General features: G+C 45.4%; 2 protein-coding genes across 2 annotated transcripts in view; one reads left to right on the forward strand and one right to left on the reverse strand.

Annotated features, from left to right (window-relative positions):
* The first annotated feature begins 3 nt into the window (after positions 1-3).
* zhx3b (zinc fingers and homeoboxes 3b) lies at positions 4-14,120 on the forward strand. Its single transcript, XM_085444037.1, has 7 exons — positions 4-414; positions 6,178-7,093; positions 7,211-7,318; positions 7,394-8,959; positions 9,565-10,281; positions 12,094-12,379; positions 12,855-14,120. The coding sequence occupies exons 2-7, from the start codon at positions 6,353-6,355 to the stop codon at positions 12,863-12,865; spliced, it is 3,429 nt and encodes a 1,142-aa protein (XP_085300163.1). The 5' UTR covers positions 4-414; positions 6,178-6,352; the 3' UTR covers positions 12,866-14,120.
* Positions 14,121-16,157: 2,037 nt separating this feature from the next.
* Positions 16,158-19,301, reverse strand: part of plcg1 (phospholipase C, gamma 1) — a 30,733-nt gene continuing 27,589 nt past the window's right edge. The window contains exon 33 of the mRNA XM_085442965.1: positions 16,158-19,281. Within this exon, the coding sequence (XP_085299091.1) occupies positions 19,245-19,281 (37 nt within the window). The 3' untranslated portion in view covers positions 16,158-19,244. The remainder of the gene's footprint in view (positions 19,282-19,301) is intronic.

The following is a 19,301-nucleotide window of genomic DNA, read 5'->3' on the forward strand; positions in this document are numbered from 1 at the left end:
CAAAGTCAGTACGGGATACGTGAGTCACTTCATACTCTGTGCTCGGCGGAGCTCGAGCTCTCACGCCAATTCCACCGTCAGTGACGTCGGCGTCACGTGTCTGCCTCTTCCCTCGGTACGTCCGTCGTATTTTCCTCCCCTTTCACTGCCTGCTGTAACACAGAGCCACTCGAAATAAACAAGCGCAAAAAAATAAGAGAGGGGCCGTTGTTGTTGTGAGAGGGAGGGGGGACCGGTCCGGCTCCAGTCACGTTTATTATTATCAGCGGCCGATTGTCAGAGGGGTCCTTACACCTATAAGTTACCATCAGAGAAGCCCAAAGCCGACCCCGTCCGTGTCTGGCTCCACTGAACCCGCACCAGTGTAAACTTTTTAATACCTGCGATGCATACGCTGAGCTCCGACAAAGCGAGGTGAGTGTGCTTCACTGATACGCATTTACTTAAGTGTTCACCTTTCCTAAACTTGTGCGCGAGCTGTCTTACCTTTACGGGCTTGTGGCTCAGCGGCGCTGGCCAGCTGCATGTCGCCTGCTTAAAATGGCGACAGCCAACCTGGGGGGGTGGTAGAGAGAGTAGTTTTTTTAAAAGCTTGGAGGGGGGCACGGCTTACCTTTTTTCCTCTCTCTCCGGTATGAATTGGTCGTAGTGTTCAAACCTATAATGCAGACAAGCCCTTTAAGTTGGGGCTCACTCCGCCTAACTTGAGCGGAAGATGAACACGCATCATTTTTCGGAAATATCTGACGCTGCTGCGCTCAGGGACCGAAACATTGCAGCGCAGACTCTTATTGTACCTCCCATTTTCGCGGAATATCGCCGATTAATCACCAAATTAGCGCCAATTAGATGTTGTCAGGGTGCACTGTAGCCCCCACCCGCTTACCCGGAAAAAATCCTGTAATATGTCCTGTAAACAATGCGCTGAATTTCCAAAATTTCTTCCAATCCGTCAATCCGTGCTATGAATGAAGTTTGGGAGTCATTTTTAAAAGTCCCAGTCACTTCCATCATATATCTACCATCTATTTAAAAAAAATTTTTAATTTAGCTTGAAAAATCTATGTGTGTGGACCTTGGTTTTAAATGAAAAGCACACCTTTTTCTTTTCTTCCACCAGCTGAGTTTGTTGTTGTTGTTCTCTAGCAGCCACTTGTCTTATTTGTTATTTCACTGTTGTCATGAGTGAGTTTGACTGCAGGGATTAGAGCAAAGATTTCCCACACCGCTAATTTGTGTCTGATGTCCACGTGAGTCCCAGGCACGGACACTTAGCTTAATCCAGCTCACCTTTTTACACTTTTAGAAACGGGCCAGGTTTTCCACACTGCTGCTCAGATCACACGTGGATCAGCTGTGAGGGGAGCTGTAGGTGATGATTAGTATTGTTATTGTTGTTACTATCTTGCTGTATTTCTTTGTGCTGGTGTGCTGATGGCTGTAGATTTCAGTCAATAGTACACTCTACCCCCCTCCTCTTCTGCCATCATCATCACTACCACCTCCACCTCCTGGGCCCTGTTTCCCTCCCTCCTTTCTCCTCCCTTTCTCTTCCTCAGATTTAGGTTAGTAGCTGACACAGGTTGAGTGGCTTTGTGTGGAAGGATTAATCAGTACGTCGCTTATTTAAAATCCATGGTGCCTTTGCATATTTTAGACAACTTTTTAAATGCTTTACTGGCAACCCTTGTTAAGTATTAAATGTTGTGCTGATGATTTAATAAAGCTGAACAATTCTTGAAGGGTGTCAGTCTGTAGGTAATGACTTCCCATCACATCTGTGCCTGCAGACCCATGTAAGACAGTTTATTTACAGATCTCTACCAAGTATGGCCACACAAAAAAAATCAAAAACAGGAGTCATCTGCTACTGAAGAGCCTTTTCACGTTGTTGGGGAAGAGCAGAGTAAGCCACTCGCACAGCCACAGCATTCAGGTCTGGGTCAGCAGCGGCAGCAGCCTCTTGGCTCTGCTTGGCTGGTTAACAGCTTGTGATGTCAGCCATTTTAGGTTGGACAGCACAGAGGCATGGTGCTCCGCCATTTTTCTCTCCCTCCCCTCTCAGCAACCCAATTTTAACGCATGCACCGGCAGCGGCCACAGCAATGCGGCCGTGCACAACCCACACAGCCACACGCTCCCTTGACCTGAGACTCAGGATCACATGAAAATGACACTGCGCTGTCACTGAGGCTCAGAGGCGCTCTGATTGTTGCCTGCATTGTGTGCGAGCCGAAGAGGGAGTGGAAAGAAGTTGGGCTGCAGAGAACCTGTGAGCATTTCTAGTGGTGGGTTGTTCGAGAGCAGGGGTGTATGAGCGAACAAGACCCTGAAAATGATTGATGAGAGAAGGTTAGCAGCTTAAGTCGTTTTTTGTTTGTTTGTTTTGAGGCAGAACAAAACAGCGTAGGATTTTTATTTTTTTTTTGAGGGTGGGCTTGGGGAAAACGCACAGGGGCGAGAGGTTGTCATCTCCTGAAAGGATAGCATCTGGCAGATAGGCCAGGCCTGTTTATGCGCTCATGGCTGCATTGCCTACAGTGACTACAGGAGCCCTGCGTGACTTTAGGGCCCTGTAGGCTGAAACACAGGAGCCCCCAGAGCAGTAGCCCGGGCAGATGCCTGAACCAAGACTCACAGACACTGAGTTAACAGGAAGAGACGCCATCAGCTTTGGAGAGTAGTGTGCCTTGGCGACGGCGACCACACCTACCAGGGAGACATGAACACTGCGTGAGGGAGGCACTGAAATAGGAGCAGGGCAGGGACTCTCCAAATACCACTGACAGGGGCGTGTGGAACAAACAAGCCCCACTAGAGCCAGAGACTGGATGGCATAGGAGACGTGTGCGTGTTTACCCACATGCGTGTACTTCAGAGAAATGAGCTGGTAGGAGAGAGAAAGAGGGGGTAGGAGGTGGTTGCCATGGGGACAGTAACACACCAGTGGCGCTGCCGACCTGTCTCCCTGGGCCAAACTTGCTCTGAGAGGAGGAAGTGGAGGGAGGGGAAGCAGAGGGTGCAGAGGCTGTTGGAGAAAGGGAGGGGGAGTGAGGGTGAAGAAGACGAGGAAGAGCGAGGAAACTAGGAGAAAGCTGCCTGTGCTGTACACCTTTTCGTCATCCTACTGGGAGAACATTTGTTACACGCACACATCAGTGTTACACCTGCATTCTCAGCGAGGTGACGAGATGACTAGTTTAGTTTGTGTGAAGCTATACAAAGGTGTGCGTGCGAGAGAGAGCTATTATTGGTCTGTGCTCAGAGGATCCATCCCCAGCCTAGAGGAGAGTCAGGCCACCGGATGAAAGGAGGTCACGCCTTGCTGAGCCAATGATGACATTAAGAATAATACAGGTTATGAACCGTGAGGTCAAAAATAATGTCTTTGTGTGTCACTGGGAGAGCTCTCTGACTCTCACACACAGGAAAAATTGCAGCCTGACTACCTCGATAAACAAGCCTCACACAGAGGCATTTAGCCAGCCTCCCCCACACGCCACACATACACACACTCACCAAGAGCTCACACGCACCCCACTCCTACCCCCCACCCCCTTTACTCTCAATCTCACAGGAAACCAACACATGCAAATGCTGACACACATATAACAGACACGAACCCACGGTCCCCTGCATGGTCAGTCAACGCATGTGCGGCATTCAAATGAAAAGTTTTCAGCTGATGCGCTCACACCCATGAGTCAACAGAGAGCTCATCTGATCCTGGCATGAGCTGCCCATTTCGACTCGCCAATTATAGCTCGGGCTTGTGCTGTTTTGATGCTCACCTGTGTGCGGCTGTATGTGTGTGTGAAAGAGAGTGAGAGAGGCCTCTGCGTCTCTGCTGGTTGCTTTCGCATTCGCTGAGGCCCAGGGCTTATCTGGAGTTGTGTTCGCACAGATGTGGTTTTTGATTTTTCACAGGCCCATCACAGTGTGATGTGTAAAGTTGGTAGTTGCTGTCTGTCAGTCAGTGTTTGCAGCTTTTGATCAGTCGTGGAAATAGGATTACATACTTAGCAGCTCTGACATTGTGTTTTGCTGGGTGTCTTAGTGTTAGTGATTATTTTGCACATGCCTGCTGACTGCCCGGGTGTGCACGCCACATGCAGGCGCTGAAGCAGGACTCCAGGTTATGTCCGCTGGCTGAATGTTCTGGGCTTTTGCAGTGCAGCAGGGAGGGAGGAGAGGGAAGGACTGTGATTGTAGTTTGGCGCTAGAAGGGGGCTTTGAAGCGCGGGGGAAGGCAGGGTTGGGCAGGCTAGTTGGAGGGGGGTATCGGGTAGGAAAATTCCTCACTGAAACACCTCAGTGCTTCCTCAACGATAGTTAACAACTCTCCTCACCCCATACCGACTCGCCCATCCCCCACCGTCCTTTCCCATTCGCTGTCCCTCTCCTCTCGCCTGCCATCCGCACCCAGCAGAACCACGTGATTGATGGTTGAGACTGCCCACCCATAAGCCTTTGTGTCGGTCATGTGACCAGCCAGCCTTGGCAGAGTGGTGCCCCCTGATGCAGAACCCAATGGCAGGGGGAGTCGAAGGGGTGCACAACAGCCCAAGTTGGTGCACGCGGGGTGGGGGACAAGGGGCATCACGTTCCTTCCACAGTAGCAAACTTAATTTGCCTGTTAACCCCTCACATTCAGATCCAAAGAGAGGGGAGCAGTCTTACTGTTCAAAAAAATAAAATACAATAAACAAAGAAGATACTATTTGTTTTGAGTCCAGCAATGTTTTCAGAGACTGCTCAGAAAACATTTTACTATTAGCAGTACTAAGGCAGACAGCAGATGATGGGAACTTTAACTTGCTTTTGCCGCCTCTGTCTGGGTTGTCATAGGCTTCTGAGTGCAGGAGAGTCAACTCTGCATACCTGTGCTCGGTCACAGTTGGAGCCCTCGTCCTGCAATAGTTAACTGGGTTTTGAATTAGTGTACTGTGATCTTTTCTATGGCAAATCGAAGATCTGCTAATGTGTCTGTGGGCACTTTAGAAAGAGGACATTCATCATTAGCGGATTTGTCGAATGGAGACATCGAGCTTGCTGCTCACCTTGTCATAAGTGAACAGCCTCGTGCACAATGAGGCTAAGCATCTGAAGGTATACCACCCCCTCACCCCCCAGCCAAGTTTAATATGAGCATGGAGTTGTTCTGCTTGCATGCACGAAAGGGTTTAAGCTTTTGAGCGCTGAAATGTGAAAACTGGATGTGTTTGTGAAGTATCTGGGCTGGACTGGGTGAGATTTTAAGCATTTTCCTGTTGTGTTTCTCTAAGCCGCTGAACTTTGTTGAGCTTTTGCTGCTCTGCGCATGAGGTGTCATGTCAGGGCAGAGTGACTGGGAGAGTAATTGCCCTAGAGCTGTCCTCTAGTACTGCATCACTACCTCTCTGTGCAAAGGAAGGAAGGAGAGGGAAAAGACGAAGCTTTTTTTTTCTTAATGGAGACAAAGAATCTAAGAGGTGTTGTGAAGGTTTTAAGATTTGAATTCTTATATAGGTGTGATTCCTGTCTGTACAGTGTGTACCATTGTTAGGATGGAGCCATTTTTCCGCAGAACATCTGTTCATCTGAACTGCTCAACTGCCCAGATGTTACGTGCACTATATTGCTGTAGGAATTTAAATAAAGATATTCAGTTAAACTACAGAGGCCCTGGATTAAAAAAAAAAACCCAGAATGTGCCCTCTCTGTTGGGGGTGTGTCTGAAAGAGGGGAAGTGAGACCGAGTTGTGTGGGGGGAGGGGAAAGAAGGGGGTAGGACAGGAGCTCTCTCTACAAGCCATCAGTGAAGATGCAGAGTGAGCTTGTGTGTAGGCCTTCATAAGAGAGACAGCCCTGGGTTTCTCTGATCAGAGGTTTTGAGCAGCAAGATCTGTGGATTTTAAAGCGCTCGAGCTCAATCTTTCCACAAGGTGTCCTTTATTACCTGTGCTGTTGACATTTTACCTGGAAACGGTGTCAGCAATGATGTGTTTTCCTCTGCTGAGATGGACCTGGGTTTTGCTGCGCTGAGTAAGATATTTCATTTGCTCTCAGTCGCCCAACTCATTTGCACTTAAAATGTAAATTTTCTCTCTTTTGTGTGTTTGTAACTCACCAAACCACTTGACTAAACTGTTGGCTGGTGATTGACAAACTAATCAGTGTTTCACTCTCTTTTTGCAGGATTTCCCGAAAAACTCAAGTGATAACCACAAGTGGACCCACGGACAAGACCCGCCACCCCCCTTCCCCCATGCCTGGTCTATAGTCAACGAGAAACCCATATTCTTTTTCACACCTCACTCTCAGCCATTTGACCACTCCTCCCACCCCCAGCCCCATTTTTTTTTTTCACACCATGGCCAGCAAAAGGAAGTCGTCCACTCCCTGTATGATACCTAGCAAGATTATTCGCCCCTTAGAGGAGGTTGAGCAGGACTCTCCTGCTCTCCGTCAGCCAAGGGTTTCTGGCAGTGACACACAGAGCCCCTTAGACCCTGGAGAGTCTTCCAAACCAGAGGCGGGGGATGCAGTCAAAGATGGTGCAGGCAGTTACACATGTAAGCCTTGTAATTTCGAAACGCATGACCTTAACTTATTTTTGGATCACGTCTACTCCGGGCACCCAGACTTCCGTGCTGACCCCAGCTTCTTTTGTGTCAGCTGTGGGGTTTCAGCACCCAAGTTTGAGGGCCTAGCATTGCACAACGCCAGGGTTCACCCCAGCACATTGAACACCACTCTGCGGCTGAGAAAGAGAGACAGGAGGCTGGTGGTGGAGCAACATCTGGTGGCTGGGCCAGAGAGCGGGAAGGACAGTGAGATTTCTATCACTAAAACCCCAATTATGCGGATGCTGAAGGGCAGATCGGAGCCTAAACGGATTGTGGTGTCTCACCCAGTCTCCGATGAGGCGTCCTCAGACCCACACACTATCTCTGCATCTAGAGAGACTGAGAGAAAAGAAACTGCCTCAGTAACAGTCGCCCATGTTCCTACGATTGTCCACAATGGAACAACTAAGGTCACACTTCCTTCAGCAATCCAGATAGTGAATGGCTCAGGAGCATTACCCATGTTAAAGACACCAATCACACAGGTAAATGTCAGTTTTTATTTCTCCTGGGTTTTTTTTTAGATGAAACATGTTTTTAAAAAAAAAAAAATTTTTTATTGGAGTCACTTGTTCTGATTCTTGAATGTTTTTTTTTTCCAGGTGGTTTCAGTAGTTCAAAACAGAAACCTTCATCATTCTGCGCCAGTCACCGCCTCCTCAAATATTTCCTCCAGTTCCTCAACTTCCTCCTCAGAAAATCTCCCAAAGGTAATTCTTTCTATCCAAATCTTATGAATTTTTAAATGTAAAATCAGTGGCTGATATTCAACCTTTCTCTCTCAGGTAATGATTCCTTTGAGCAGCATCCCTACCTACAGTGCCTCCATGGATTCCTCTTCCTTCCTGAAGACCTCCTTCAGCAAATTTCCGTACCCCACGAAAGCTGAGCTCTGCTACCTGACTGTGGTCACAAAGTTCCCAGAAGAGCAGATCAAGATCTGGTTCACAGCCCAGAGACTGAAGCAAGGCATCAGCTGGTCTCCTGAAGAGATAGAGGAGGCCAGGAGGAAGATGTTCAACACCATAATTCAAACGGCACCTTCCAACTCTCACAACCAGCCACAGAGTCACCACAGCCCAGCCCAGCAAACCATCACAGTCCTGCCTGCATCGCTTGGGGCCACAGGGATCCCTCACATCCTGCAGGGGTCTCTCGTCGGCCAAGGAGGGGTAATCGTCACACAGCCGGTCATGGCAAACGGTATCCAGGTTAACAGTACTCCTGTTGCCCTAGCTGTCACACCTAAGCCCCAGGCAGCAGCGCGGCCTATGATGCAGGCCCGACCTGCAGCGGCCCTGGTGGCAGACAAAGGCGTGAGCATGGTGGTGGGGTCAGTGGGAAGCAGCACAGGAACGAATATCATTAGCAGCTGTAATAGTAGTAGGAGTGGGGGAGGGGGCACTAGCAGTGCTCTTAGCAGCAGTCAAACTAGCGTGATCAACCTCAGCTTGGGAAGCAGTAGTCATAGTAATGCTAAGGCGAGCAGTGTCAATGGTAAAGACAGCAGCGGTAATGTTGACTCCAGCGATAAGGGCAACGGTGATGCAACTGGGCATGTAAATGCCAAGAACACAGATGTCAGCAATGCCAACAACACCAGCGTGCTGCAGAGTGACAACAAAGTAACCACAGAAAGCAAAAACATCACAGACATCAAAACCGTCAATGGCAACAGTTTACCGAAGAGCAAAGATGCTAATGGGAGCAGCAGCAAAAATAGTGAGACAAGCGCAGATGACGTCGACCCCTCTGCCAGTGACTCCCCACCCATGAAGATGGAGGAGGCTTCTTCCCCTGCCTCCAAGTCTTCTTCCCCATCCCCTGCATCTGCTTCGAGCAGCACGCTGGGATCCAGGACGCCCGTCAACCCCTTCCTGGATCCCAGCTTTTACAAAGGCAAAAAGTCTCAGGAGCAGCTCAATGCCCTAAAGGACAGTTTTCAGGTGTGCCAGTTTCCCGACCAGGAGGAGGTGGACCGGCTCATTGCGTTGACGGGGCTCACAGTGCGAGAAGTTCGCAAGTGGTTTAGTGACCGGCGCTACCACTTTCGCAACCTGAAAGGTACACGTGCCGGCTCAGGACCGCAGACTAAACCCGCCACCACACCCGGAACGGGCAGCAGTCCGAGTACGCCAGGAACAAGCGCCGCTGGCAGTGCCAACCCCATCGATCTGTCAGAAAGTAGCAACAACTCTGGTGCGAAAACTCCCCAACACAGCGCTGCACCCCTGAGCCCATCTTCATCATCACAGACACCCACATCTCCCACCACACCTTCCCGCCGACTCCCCAGGCCACCGTCACCTGATTTCACAGCCATCCGCTACAAGGAGAGAGAACCCCACCAGGTGAGGCCTTACTACGCAAGCTTCCTGTGTAATATAAGTGTAATAAGCTTAGCAGGTGGCCAGGTTTCCTCACTGTTTTTTGTCGTGATTACTCAGTTCTGTGGATTTCCACATCAAAGTCTGTTTATAAATGCAGGGGAGATCAGCTTTCTATTTGTAAGAGTTTACTTTTGTGGCTCCAGATGGAGCTGCACAAAATTAGATAAATAGTGTGTCTCCGGGGGTGTAGACTTCATCTACATTAGCTGCTACTACCACAACAATCTTGAATGTGCAAGTGAAATGTAAACAGTAAAGTTCAAACCTAAAAGAGGATATGTTTTATTTTCTTTCCATGCACAGCTTATAAGATGAATAAGTGAATTAGTTTTTGGTCTTGGAAGGCTTGAAAAATTGTAAAATGAGGTATTCAGAGTTTTGTTTTGTTTTTTAAACTACAAAGATGATGTCTTTAAATATCTCACTCTGTCTGAACTGTTACAGATGCTAGTTTTATTTTTAACTTGAATAACAAAATCATTAATCAAATATCTCACACATGCCAGTTCTTTGTCTTCATTGAAAAAAAGACGATACTAATAATTAACTTGCGTTTATTATGTTAGGTTAAAGCCCTAGAGGGCAGCTTTTCCCAGAACTCAGACCCATCAGGCGAGGAAGTGGATAGACTGCGGTCTGAGACCAAGATGACCAGAAGAGAAATCCACGGCTGGTTTGCTGAGAGGAGGAAGAGAGTGGCAGCTGAGAAAAAGAAAGAGGAGGCTGAGCGGGCAATGCGAGAGGAGGAGGAGGGTGAGGATATCGGGGTTGATGGAGAAGAGAGGCAGAGAGATGAAAGTTCAGGGGAACCAAAAGTCAACCCTATTAAAATAAATCTGAAGATGCTGAAGGTGACAGAGGCCAATGGGAAAACTGAGAGCGAAGGGCTGGATAGTACGGCCGCATCCTCCCTGGGTCCTGCCTCATCTGCCACCCCCAAAACATCGCAGACCTCCACGCCAACACCCAAACCAGCTCACTCCCCCAAACCCACAGGCGTCCGAGGTAAGAAGACAGCGGACCAGCTGCATCTGCTGAAACAAGTTTACGCTCGGACCCAGTGGCCCAGCGCCACTCAGTACGATGAACTCATCTCAAGCACTGGGCTGCCCAGGCCTGAAGTGGTGCGCTGGTTCGGAGATTGCCGTTATGTGCAGAAGAATGGGCAGCTGAAGTGGCTGGAGTCGTACCAGAACATGGCTCTGGAGGAAGACCTACAGAAGGGGAACGTGCACGTCCTCCAGGCTCACCTTGACGTCCACGGAAGGCTGGAAGACTCACAGGTATCAACAGCACCAAACATTTTTTTTATAGCTCAGTAGCTGAGAAACACAGGAACCTGAGAATCAAACGATTTCTCTGTACTATTGCTTTTATAAAAGCTGACAGCATATCCTCTAATTATACAGGCATGTCACTCCTGAAAGTCACACTAGGCTTTTAGAGTTCCACTTTCAAAATGCTTCTGTTGCATTAGATAGATATTTTGGGGATTTTAGGTGTAAATAACTGAAACCTCATATGTGATAGAAAAACCCTGACTCACTTCCTGTTATATCAATGTTAGGGGCATTCGCTATTTTAGCAAATCATCTCCTCTGGTTGGTGTGTGTGGTTTACTCATGATTAAAGTGTTATTTTCCCATCAATTCTTTCAGTGTTGACCTGCGAAGGCAAAAGTATTGCTTTATATATTTTAATTTACATGTTTTTCTGGCAACACACTTCAAACAAAATTAACCCCACTCATTTTTCTATACACTCCTGTATATAATCCAGGAAGTGGATATGGGATTATGTGCTTGATTGGAGATGTTGTGAGGTCATAAGGAAGGTTTTGGGTTGCAAACAGTGAAAATGTTGGATGCATTCAAGGGTCTGTTGGAATTTGATTGGTAGAACTGGGGTCATACCTCAGGAGGGCTCGAGCTTGTGCTTTTTAGAAGAAAAAAACATGTTGGCTAATTGATGCTTTTGTTTATTTGTTTCGTGGTCATTTTACTTTTACATGAAGTAAAATGCATTTATTCCAAACCAAGAAAAGGAAATGCAGGATACAACGGTATCATGTGATGTAATTCTGGATACAGTTCACCAACAAAGCAGTGTGTGGATTATATCTTATTTTATAAGTAAATATATGTAAATGTCTCTGAAGCCACTCTGACACATGCATTCCTTTCTATTAATCTGTCAGTGTGTCACCTAGTAGCATTTGCAAATCGATTTCAATCCACGTACGTTTTAGTGAACAACTAATCCAGCCTGTTTCTAAATTGCAATAAAAATTTATTTATTCATTCATTTTTTTAATGCATTCTTCATGTCCTGTCTGGACAGGAGTGAGACCTCTCGATCTCTCTCAGAACTCGTTCTTGGTGTCAGGAGGAACTAAAACAAAGTCATAGCTACAAGTGCACCAATTTTTTATTTTTTTATTTTTGCACATGTGGCTAAAATTTGATCGTGTTGCTCTCTCCATCTCTGTAAGTAGCTTTAAAGAGCTTTGACAAAAAAGTGAAAGAGATGAAAAAAATGGCATTGTGTGAACAGAAGCAAGCAGTGCTACTTGAAGAGTTTCATTATTACAACATAACATTTTTGTTCAAATTTACACTTGTGTTCACGAGTCACGTAAACTGAGCTGCAGGCTCCTGTGAACATCAGGATCTTTGATGAACATTTTCAAATTGCAAAAAATCTTCAAATTTGATCCCTTTTTTTTTTTTTTTTGGCCTTAATATAATTGTTGCCATTTAGCATCAGCATCTGTCTTCAGATTTTCATTGATTCCTAAATAAATATGAACTAAATATGTACATGTATATGCAACTATGATATAAAAATGATATTAAAACTTTAGAGTTCATTGAAAATCAAATAAGACGTTTTAGACTAGTGTAAGATGTAATATTATTGCAATATATTGAGGGTATTTTCAATAACATGTCATTAAAGGAAAACTGTCTAAATTCTAAAAGAACTGGGTTGCAAACAGGTATGAGTATGAAAAGGTGAAATGTGTCATCTAAGTGTCCACTTTGCACCTCAAATAACCGTGAACCTTCCTCTTGATTCCCCTTCTGTATGCACAGTTGCAGGAACTTGCTCAGAGTAGCAGTTTGACAACAGACTTGGTGCGACACTGGTTTACCACTAAGGCGTCTTTGCAACAAACTGCCGCCGCCAGTGCCGCTGCTCATACAACAGGAACGCGACCGGTTGCACCGGGTGTGGCTGCAGAGCCACCTACAACAGGATCCTCCCCTCCGGAGTCGCAGGCAGGAGGTGGGATGGAGGAGAAAACGGAGGCATCGGTGTGCAGTGTCGCATCAGAAGCAGAGGACGCAAACGCTGACGAGACTGTGAATGCTACTAAAGGTAATCTTCATCAGCGTGAGCGTAAGCTCTCCCTGCAGGGTCTGACCAAATATCCTGATTTGAGCAATTAAACACCTAAAGAAAAGCTGCAGAACTTCTAAAAGCAGAAGCAGAAGGTGTTTCATTATGAAAATATTATTTGCGCCTCCGTAACAATTAATTTTATTCGTGGCAGGGTTTAGGTGTTAAAAGGTGATAATTAAACACCTAAATGTTTATGATCGTCACTCAGGTGATACAGAAGCGCTAAGATAGAATATACAAACACACACATTCATCATAATTATGAGTAATGAGGCATGCTGTGGCAGGTTTGTGTTTCAAACCAGTGCGTGTGTAACTCCAGCACACTGTGTAGCAATGAAGGAAATTCAGACGTGTTTTCTGGAGCGTGTTGTCAGGGTGACAGATTTTTAATTTCTTTTTCCACTTTTTTTTTTTTTATTCTTTCTTCTTCTTTTTTTAATTGCAACAGGAACTGATTGAAGAGGCCTTTTTGTGCGAGGATGGAGTTGACATCGCAGGTGGTCTTTGTTCCGGGAGCCTGACTAAAAGACGGCAGATGCGTTTGTAACAAGATCACTGGAAGGAAATGGATCTTGGAGCCACCTCCACCCACCCCTCCTTACTCCCCCCCCACCCATCTCTCCCTCTCTCTGTCTCTCCTTACCGCTTACACCCCTCGAGGTGGGCATGACACCCCACATCCCCCAAACCGCCTACATGAGATGGACGCTATAGCAGCCCCCCCGCCCCCGCCAAAATCCACCCACCCAGCCGCCCACTCCCTTCTCTCCTTCTCCAGTTTTGTCTAGATCTCCACTACAACTCTCCACTATTCTCCCCTCCGCCATTTTCCCTTCAGGAGAAAGTAGACACTGAGGTGCAGGAGTGGAGGTGGCAGTGTAGGCGTTCAGGCTGACAGCGTTTTGCTGCCATGTTTTTTCCAACTGCCTGCTGTGATGGGGGTAAAGGAAGGGGTGGGAAGGAAAAAAAGAGAGGGGTGGATGTGTGGAAGCAGAAGAAGAGGGAGAAAAAAGTGTGTTTGAGACTGCAAACTTGGCAGATGTTGATCAGGTGGGGGTTGGGTTTGGACTCTTATCGACTAAGCTGAGACACGATTCAGTGAAGCGTTGAGACTGTTCATTGTTTGTTTTTTTTGGGGTACGAAAAACTGCAGTTTTGCTGCAGGGTGCTTGCCTAGGCCTTAATCGTAAATCAAATCAACCTTATTTTCCCATTGTGCTGTCTTCATGCTGCTTTTTTTTTTTTCCTGCATCACAAACTCTGACTTCATGCTTGCAGTTTATTTTAGAAATGTGCTAGCTGCTCTGTTCACAGCAACAAATGTGAAAAGCAGCACTGACGCTCATTCAACCCGAGGTTATTTTGGAACATGTTTTTGTTCACACTTTTCGTATCTGTACATACTTTTCATTTAACATGAAATTGCTCAGCGTGGGACGACATCGGGGATTGTTTCATCCAAAGAGGGCAAGCACCCTTTAGGGTCTAAAACAAACAAACAAACAAACAAAAAAGTGACACAGTATATTAGACTACATGACATACGGTTTGTGTTGTAGCATCAAGTGCTTCTTTACCTATCGGATATGTACGTATATTTGTTTTTATGAGACTTTGTTATGAAATAAATCACACTGTAAACAAACTGTGAACTACCAGAGTTCCATAGGCTTGATGTATAATTTTTACAGATGGCATTTCAGAATAAAAGCAATGTCAGAAAGCTGTGGCTCAGTGTGTCTGTTCATAAGTAAAGTTTTCTACATGGCTTACAGCACTGAGGCAAATTAAGAGGACTAAACCTCAAATAAGAATACTGAGGCCTTATGATGAAAGATTTACCTCATAAGTAATTTTAAGTCCCTGTCGAGCTAGCTTTGTTGCAAACACTCAGCCACTTTTTTTAGGTACTGTTGTAATTGCTCATTAACACAAATCTTTAATCAGTCAATGTAAACATGGTCAAGATGACATGCTTGGGTTCAAACTGACTTTAAGTGACTTTAAAAGTAGTGTGTTGTATGGGCTAGTTTAGGGGTGTCCAACTCCAGTCCTCAAGAGCTACTGTCCTGCAGCTTTTAGATGCATCCCTACTCCAACACAGTTGAATCAAATGGTTGGATTACCTCTTCAGCATGCCATCACGTTTGGCAAAGGCCCGATAAACAATCCATTTATTTGATTCAGGTGTGTCTTAGTAGGGATGCATCTAAAAGCTCCAGGACCGTAGCTCTTGAGGACTGGAGTTGCCCATATGGAAAAGAAATAGTAAAAACTTATATGTGATTACTCATGAAAGTGGCCACTTTCAGGAATAAATCATATAAGGATTACATGATTTACTCCTGAAAGTGGCCACTTTCTCATTACTTTCATACATTGTTTTAGTAAGTATCCAAAACATACAACTTTCATTATATAATTTTTCAAGGGATCTTATATGTGTTTTCACTCTTGTATGCTTTTCATACAAGTTTCACACAAGACAGATACAAACTTTATAAGATTTATATATATCTTTTCCATATGGGTGGACACCCGCTGGCTAGTCTGAGTATATGAAAAACTGCTGATTTACTGTGATTTTTTTTTCTTTCTCCGTACAACCATGTCTAGGGTCAGAAAAAGAATATCCAGAGCAGCAGTTGGGTGAAAATGCCTTTTGGTGCCAGAGGAGAATGGTTCGACTGCTTTGAGTGGGAGGCAACAGCCACAAAAGTAACCACTTGTTACAACGAGGGTATGGGGAAGAGCATCTTTGGGCGGCAGAAGACCACACTGGGTGCCAATCCTCTGAGCTAAGATTAGGAAACTGGGGCTACAATACGCACATGACTCCATCCTCCCTTTTATCAAAGGTTCAGGTTGGGAGTGATGATGTAATGAATGGTGTGAGGGATGTAGTCTTGTCACACTTTGGGTCCGTTATTACCGAGTTCAGTGCCACAGCCCAAGTATTGCTGCGGTCTATCCCAGATCTTCCAATGGCTTCTGATGGCTGATAATGCGCCATATCACAAAGCTTCTTGAACATGACAATGACTTCAGTGTACTGAAATCAGGCGCCAGCTCTCAACCCAATAATTTTCCCACAAAGAATTACACCAGTTTAGCAAGAACGCAAGTCTAACTCAATACGAGTAATAATGGATTGGATTTATATAGCGCTTTTCAAGGCACCCAAAGCGCTTTACAATACCACTATTCAGTCACTCTCACATTTACACACTGGTGGAGGCAAGCTACGGTTGTAGCCACAGCTGCCCTGGGGCAGACTGACAGAAGCGAGGCTGCCATATCGCCCCTCTGGCCAACACCAGTAGGCAAGTAGGGTAAAGTGTCTTGCCCAAGGACACAACGACCAGAACAGAGCCCAGGGATCGAATCGGCGACCTTCCGGTTACAGATGCGATTCCCAACCCCCTGAGCCACGGTCGCCCCCCTGGTGTATCTACCACAACGTGGCCTTTTGCCCTGTTTTCCAATAATGTACTTATGTTTCTTTTACAGTAGAATTGCCTTCAGATCGTTGGGTTTAAGGTATTGATAATAAACTTTCAGCACAGCAACACTTTGGTCACTTTCAGGCTGCTGTTCACACATTCTCATATTGAAACTACAGTACAGATTTCCTGTGGCGTAGTGTAGTTAGTGACACCTGTTGCAGTTACATTTTGGTCTTGGAACTGAAAAGAATTAACCTCACTGAGTCACACCAGCACATTTAAAAAAAGAAAGGCTAACAAAGATGTATAAGTAATAAGTATTTTATTTACTTTTCAGGCTTGAATATGTTTCATATGAAAGGCAAAATTAAGATGAATACTCTTCCTCTCCATATTTAGGCACATTACAGAAAGGCGGTTGTAAATGGAGCTGTCACTAACTAAACAGACAAGTCTGGAGAAAAACAAAAATGCAAAACTCAAATTACAGTTAAGGGCTCTGTGCACCCACACAGGTGTTCTCGGTTATTCTGGCAGATTAGAGCTCATTACAGGTTGGCGGGAGTACGTTTTGTCTCGACAGAAGTGAACAGTACAGTCGGGGGCATGTCAGTCAAACGTGGTCTGCAGAGGCTCACACGGTGCAGAGAAGCAAAGTGACAGCACCTGTGTGGGTGTACCATGGCTGTGCAGGTGATTTATGCCCAGCGGGGCAGGTGAAAGACGTGGCTTCAATGTGATGTGTACACAGATCGAGGCACATAGACATTAGCAGACAGTTCAGCAATGAGACCAATGCAGCATTGGAGGGTGAGCTCTTATCCATCGGAGAAATAAATGTTACACGGAGGAGCTTTGGGATTAGTATGGGGGTGCAAATGCAACATTTGTCTTTTTCTTTGAGACCTCAAGTATTCACTCCTGACCCTGCCTTTACCTCTAATCATAGCATATGGCTTAGGTGTGCCCCAGTGACTGAACACTGAGCAAGAATATTGAGCTTACATCATATAGTCACCACGTACAAGCAAAGAAAACACTGTTTCGAGTACAAACCTAGAAAGATAACACCATAAGTGCTCCTTCTGGGTTCAATGAAGGCGCAGATTACCTTTGTCATCCATGACTAAGCTACAGAAAAAAACAAAGAAAAATTCAAGCTTTAACTCTGCCTGTTCATGTCAATCTTGCTCTTACCCCAGAATCACAGGAAAGAACATCTCCCTGAACTTAATGCACAAGGGAGGTCCTGATCCACCAGCTGGACAAACGTTCACAATAATGAAATGTAGCATTCTGCATTCGCTTCGATCCATCAGTCAGTGTTTTGCACAAAGCCTCCATTTCTTTCCCTCTTGTTTTGTTTGCACATTTCATTACAAATAAAACCAAGGGCAGTGGCAATTTAATTACCTCTTAGGCAGTGTAATCCTCACTGGATTCTGGAAGCAGCATGTAGCTATGACAAAGCTGCCCAAAAATACCACAACAGCACAAACACGAACGGTCCTTTATGTCGCTGTGGCCCAGTGATGGGTACCAGATGGCACGATTACTTTATTCCCAACACTGGCAACTCAACCCTTCTCACTCAACCACTGCTGGTCAATACAGATTTCCTTTTTAACTAAAAAACAAAACAAAACAAGAAACAAAGAATATCTAAAACTGTTTGGTTACAGTAAAACACTTTCTTAGAACCATTTGAATACATATTTGTTGTAATCAAAACACACTTTCTTTAATATGAACTGTCCCCGATCTGTGGCCATTACGCCAAGAGATAATGTGAACAAATTAAAATGCTCAGAATAAAGTGGCCAGACATAGTTTTACGACGTGAAATCTGAGTTCAAAGGAGTATCCACTGCTTCATAAATCCTGGCAACAAAGGGCTGCATAGTTAAAAGGGTAACTATTACAATCATCATAATTACAGTAATCATGGCGCACTGACAAATTTAAAACATTTACAGTGTTCCCTGTAAATTAATCTAATTAGATTATTTTTATAGTAGTTTGAGGCACACATTCATGTCCCTCATATGAAGTCTGACTGCGACTGTAAATAATAACCACTGCTGAGGGGAGTGAACAGGATAATGTTTTGGCTGTAACCCACAGCCCTGTGACTCGTCCCTCTGAGTGACAGGACATCTGTAAATATGGCCTGTAACACATTGGTAGTACAAGTAAGAAGTGGAAGGAAAAAAAAAAAATAAAAAGCACATTTCTCACAATAAGACCTTTTTTTTTTGGCTTAACGTTTATCCCTGGTCCTGCTTCATCACACAGTGAGGTGTTGGATTCCCAGGACATGTCTCAATGTGTCACACTGGCTTGTAAATGCGTGTGAAACGCAGCAAACACGGAATGATGTGCACTTTTTGTTTTTCCTGGAATGTAGGTTAGAAATAAGTGTGTATATGTGCAGGCATAACATATGATCTGCTCTCTCACTGCTCCAAACACAAACAGGAAAAAAAAAAAAAAACATAAAATAAAAATTTAATATCACTCCAAGTTTAGGGTAGGAGATATGCTGGAGGCACACTATTTCCTCTGCAAAAAAACCCCGAAAAAACCCCCCAAAACAAAAGAAGAGAATTTTTTTTTTAAAGCAGTGAGAGCCCTCATGTTTTACACATGTACATAAAAAAAGAAATCACATTATGAATGTTTAAAGGTTTAAATAATCGTAATAATTAAAAACATAGAGACAGGAGCTCTTTGAGAGCAGGTGAGCTGGTGCTGTTCTCTGGCCAACAGCACAGCAGGAATAAATATATATGTGTATATATACATATACATATATATATATATTCATATTCGCCAAATAGAGAAGAGCAAAGAAACTTAACTGGAAACAGTTTCAAACTGATACCTTCTATAACTGTCCCCTTTCTTCATCTTAGCCTTCAAACTAAGCAGCTGTGCACACTGAAAACACGAGAGATTACAAACAGTCAGGCCAGAGCTGGAACTTTTTCAGTCTTGCTTTTTGTTCTACTGTGAATGTCGTTTCTTCTTCTTGCCCACAGCGGTCAGCTTCCTCTTAGTGACCCCCCCTCGCCCCTCTAATGTCCGAGTATGCTCCCTTCACCTTCTCGTCTGGCAAGTGGTGAAGAGAGGCTGGGCAGCAGGCAGGGAGGGGCAGAGACAGAAAGACAGTGTGGGAGAGAGAGAGAGAGAGGGGGGGGGGGGGGGGGGTTGGGCGAATGGAGGGAGAGAGAGCTGCCTGAAATGTAGGCCAAAGCGGTGGTGGGCGTTTCCATGGAAACTGTTCACAGCAGTCAGTGACATCATCGGTACGGGGGAGAGGCGACTGGGTGGTGGGGATGGGGAGGAGGAAGGGGGGGTTGCAACAGAAATGCGTCCTGATTGGCTTGGACTTAGACACGGTTCTCCACTCTGGTCCTCCGCGGGATCCTGAAGTGAAGACAAAGACA

Source organism: Copadichromis virginalis, linkage group LG20 (genome assembly GCF_057382275.1).
Source record: "Copadichromis virginalis isolate Kocher_CV1m ecotype Utaka linkage group LG20, C_Virginalis_male_GT1.1, whole genome shotgun sequence".
Classification (NCBI taxonomy): domain Eukaryota; kingdom Metazoa; phylum Chordata; class Actinopteri; order Cichliformes; family Cichlidae; genus Copadichromis; species Copadichromis virginalis.

Coding starts and splice junctions, on each gene's coding strand:
- zhx3b (XM_085444037.1), top strand. CDS start 6,353: ATGGCCAGCAAAAGGAAGTCGTCCACTCCCTGTATGATACCTAGCAAG. Junction 7,319..7,393: donor CCTCAGAAAATCTCCCAAAG/GTAATTCTTTCT, acceptor TTTCTCTCTCAG/GTAATGATTCCTTTGAGCAG. Junction 10,282..12,093: donor GAAGGCTGGAAGACTCACAG/GTATCAACAGCA, acceptor CTGTATGCACAG/TTGCAGGAACTTGCTCAGAG.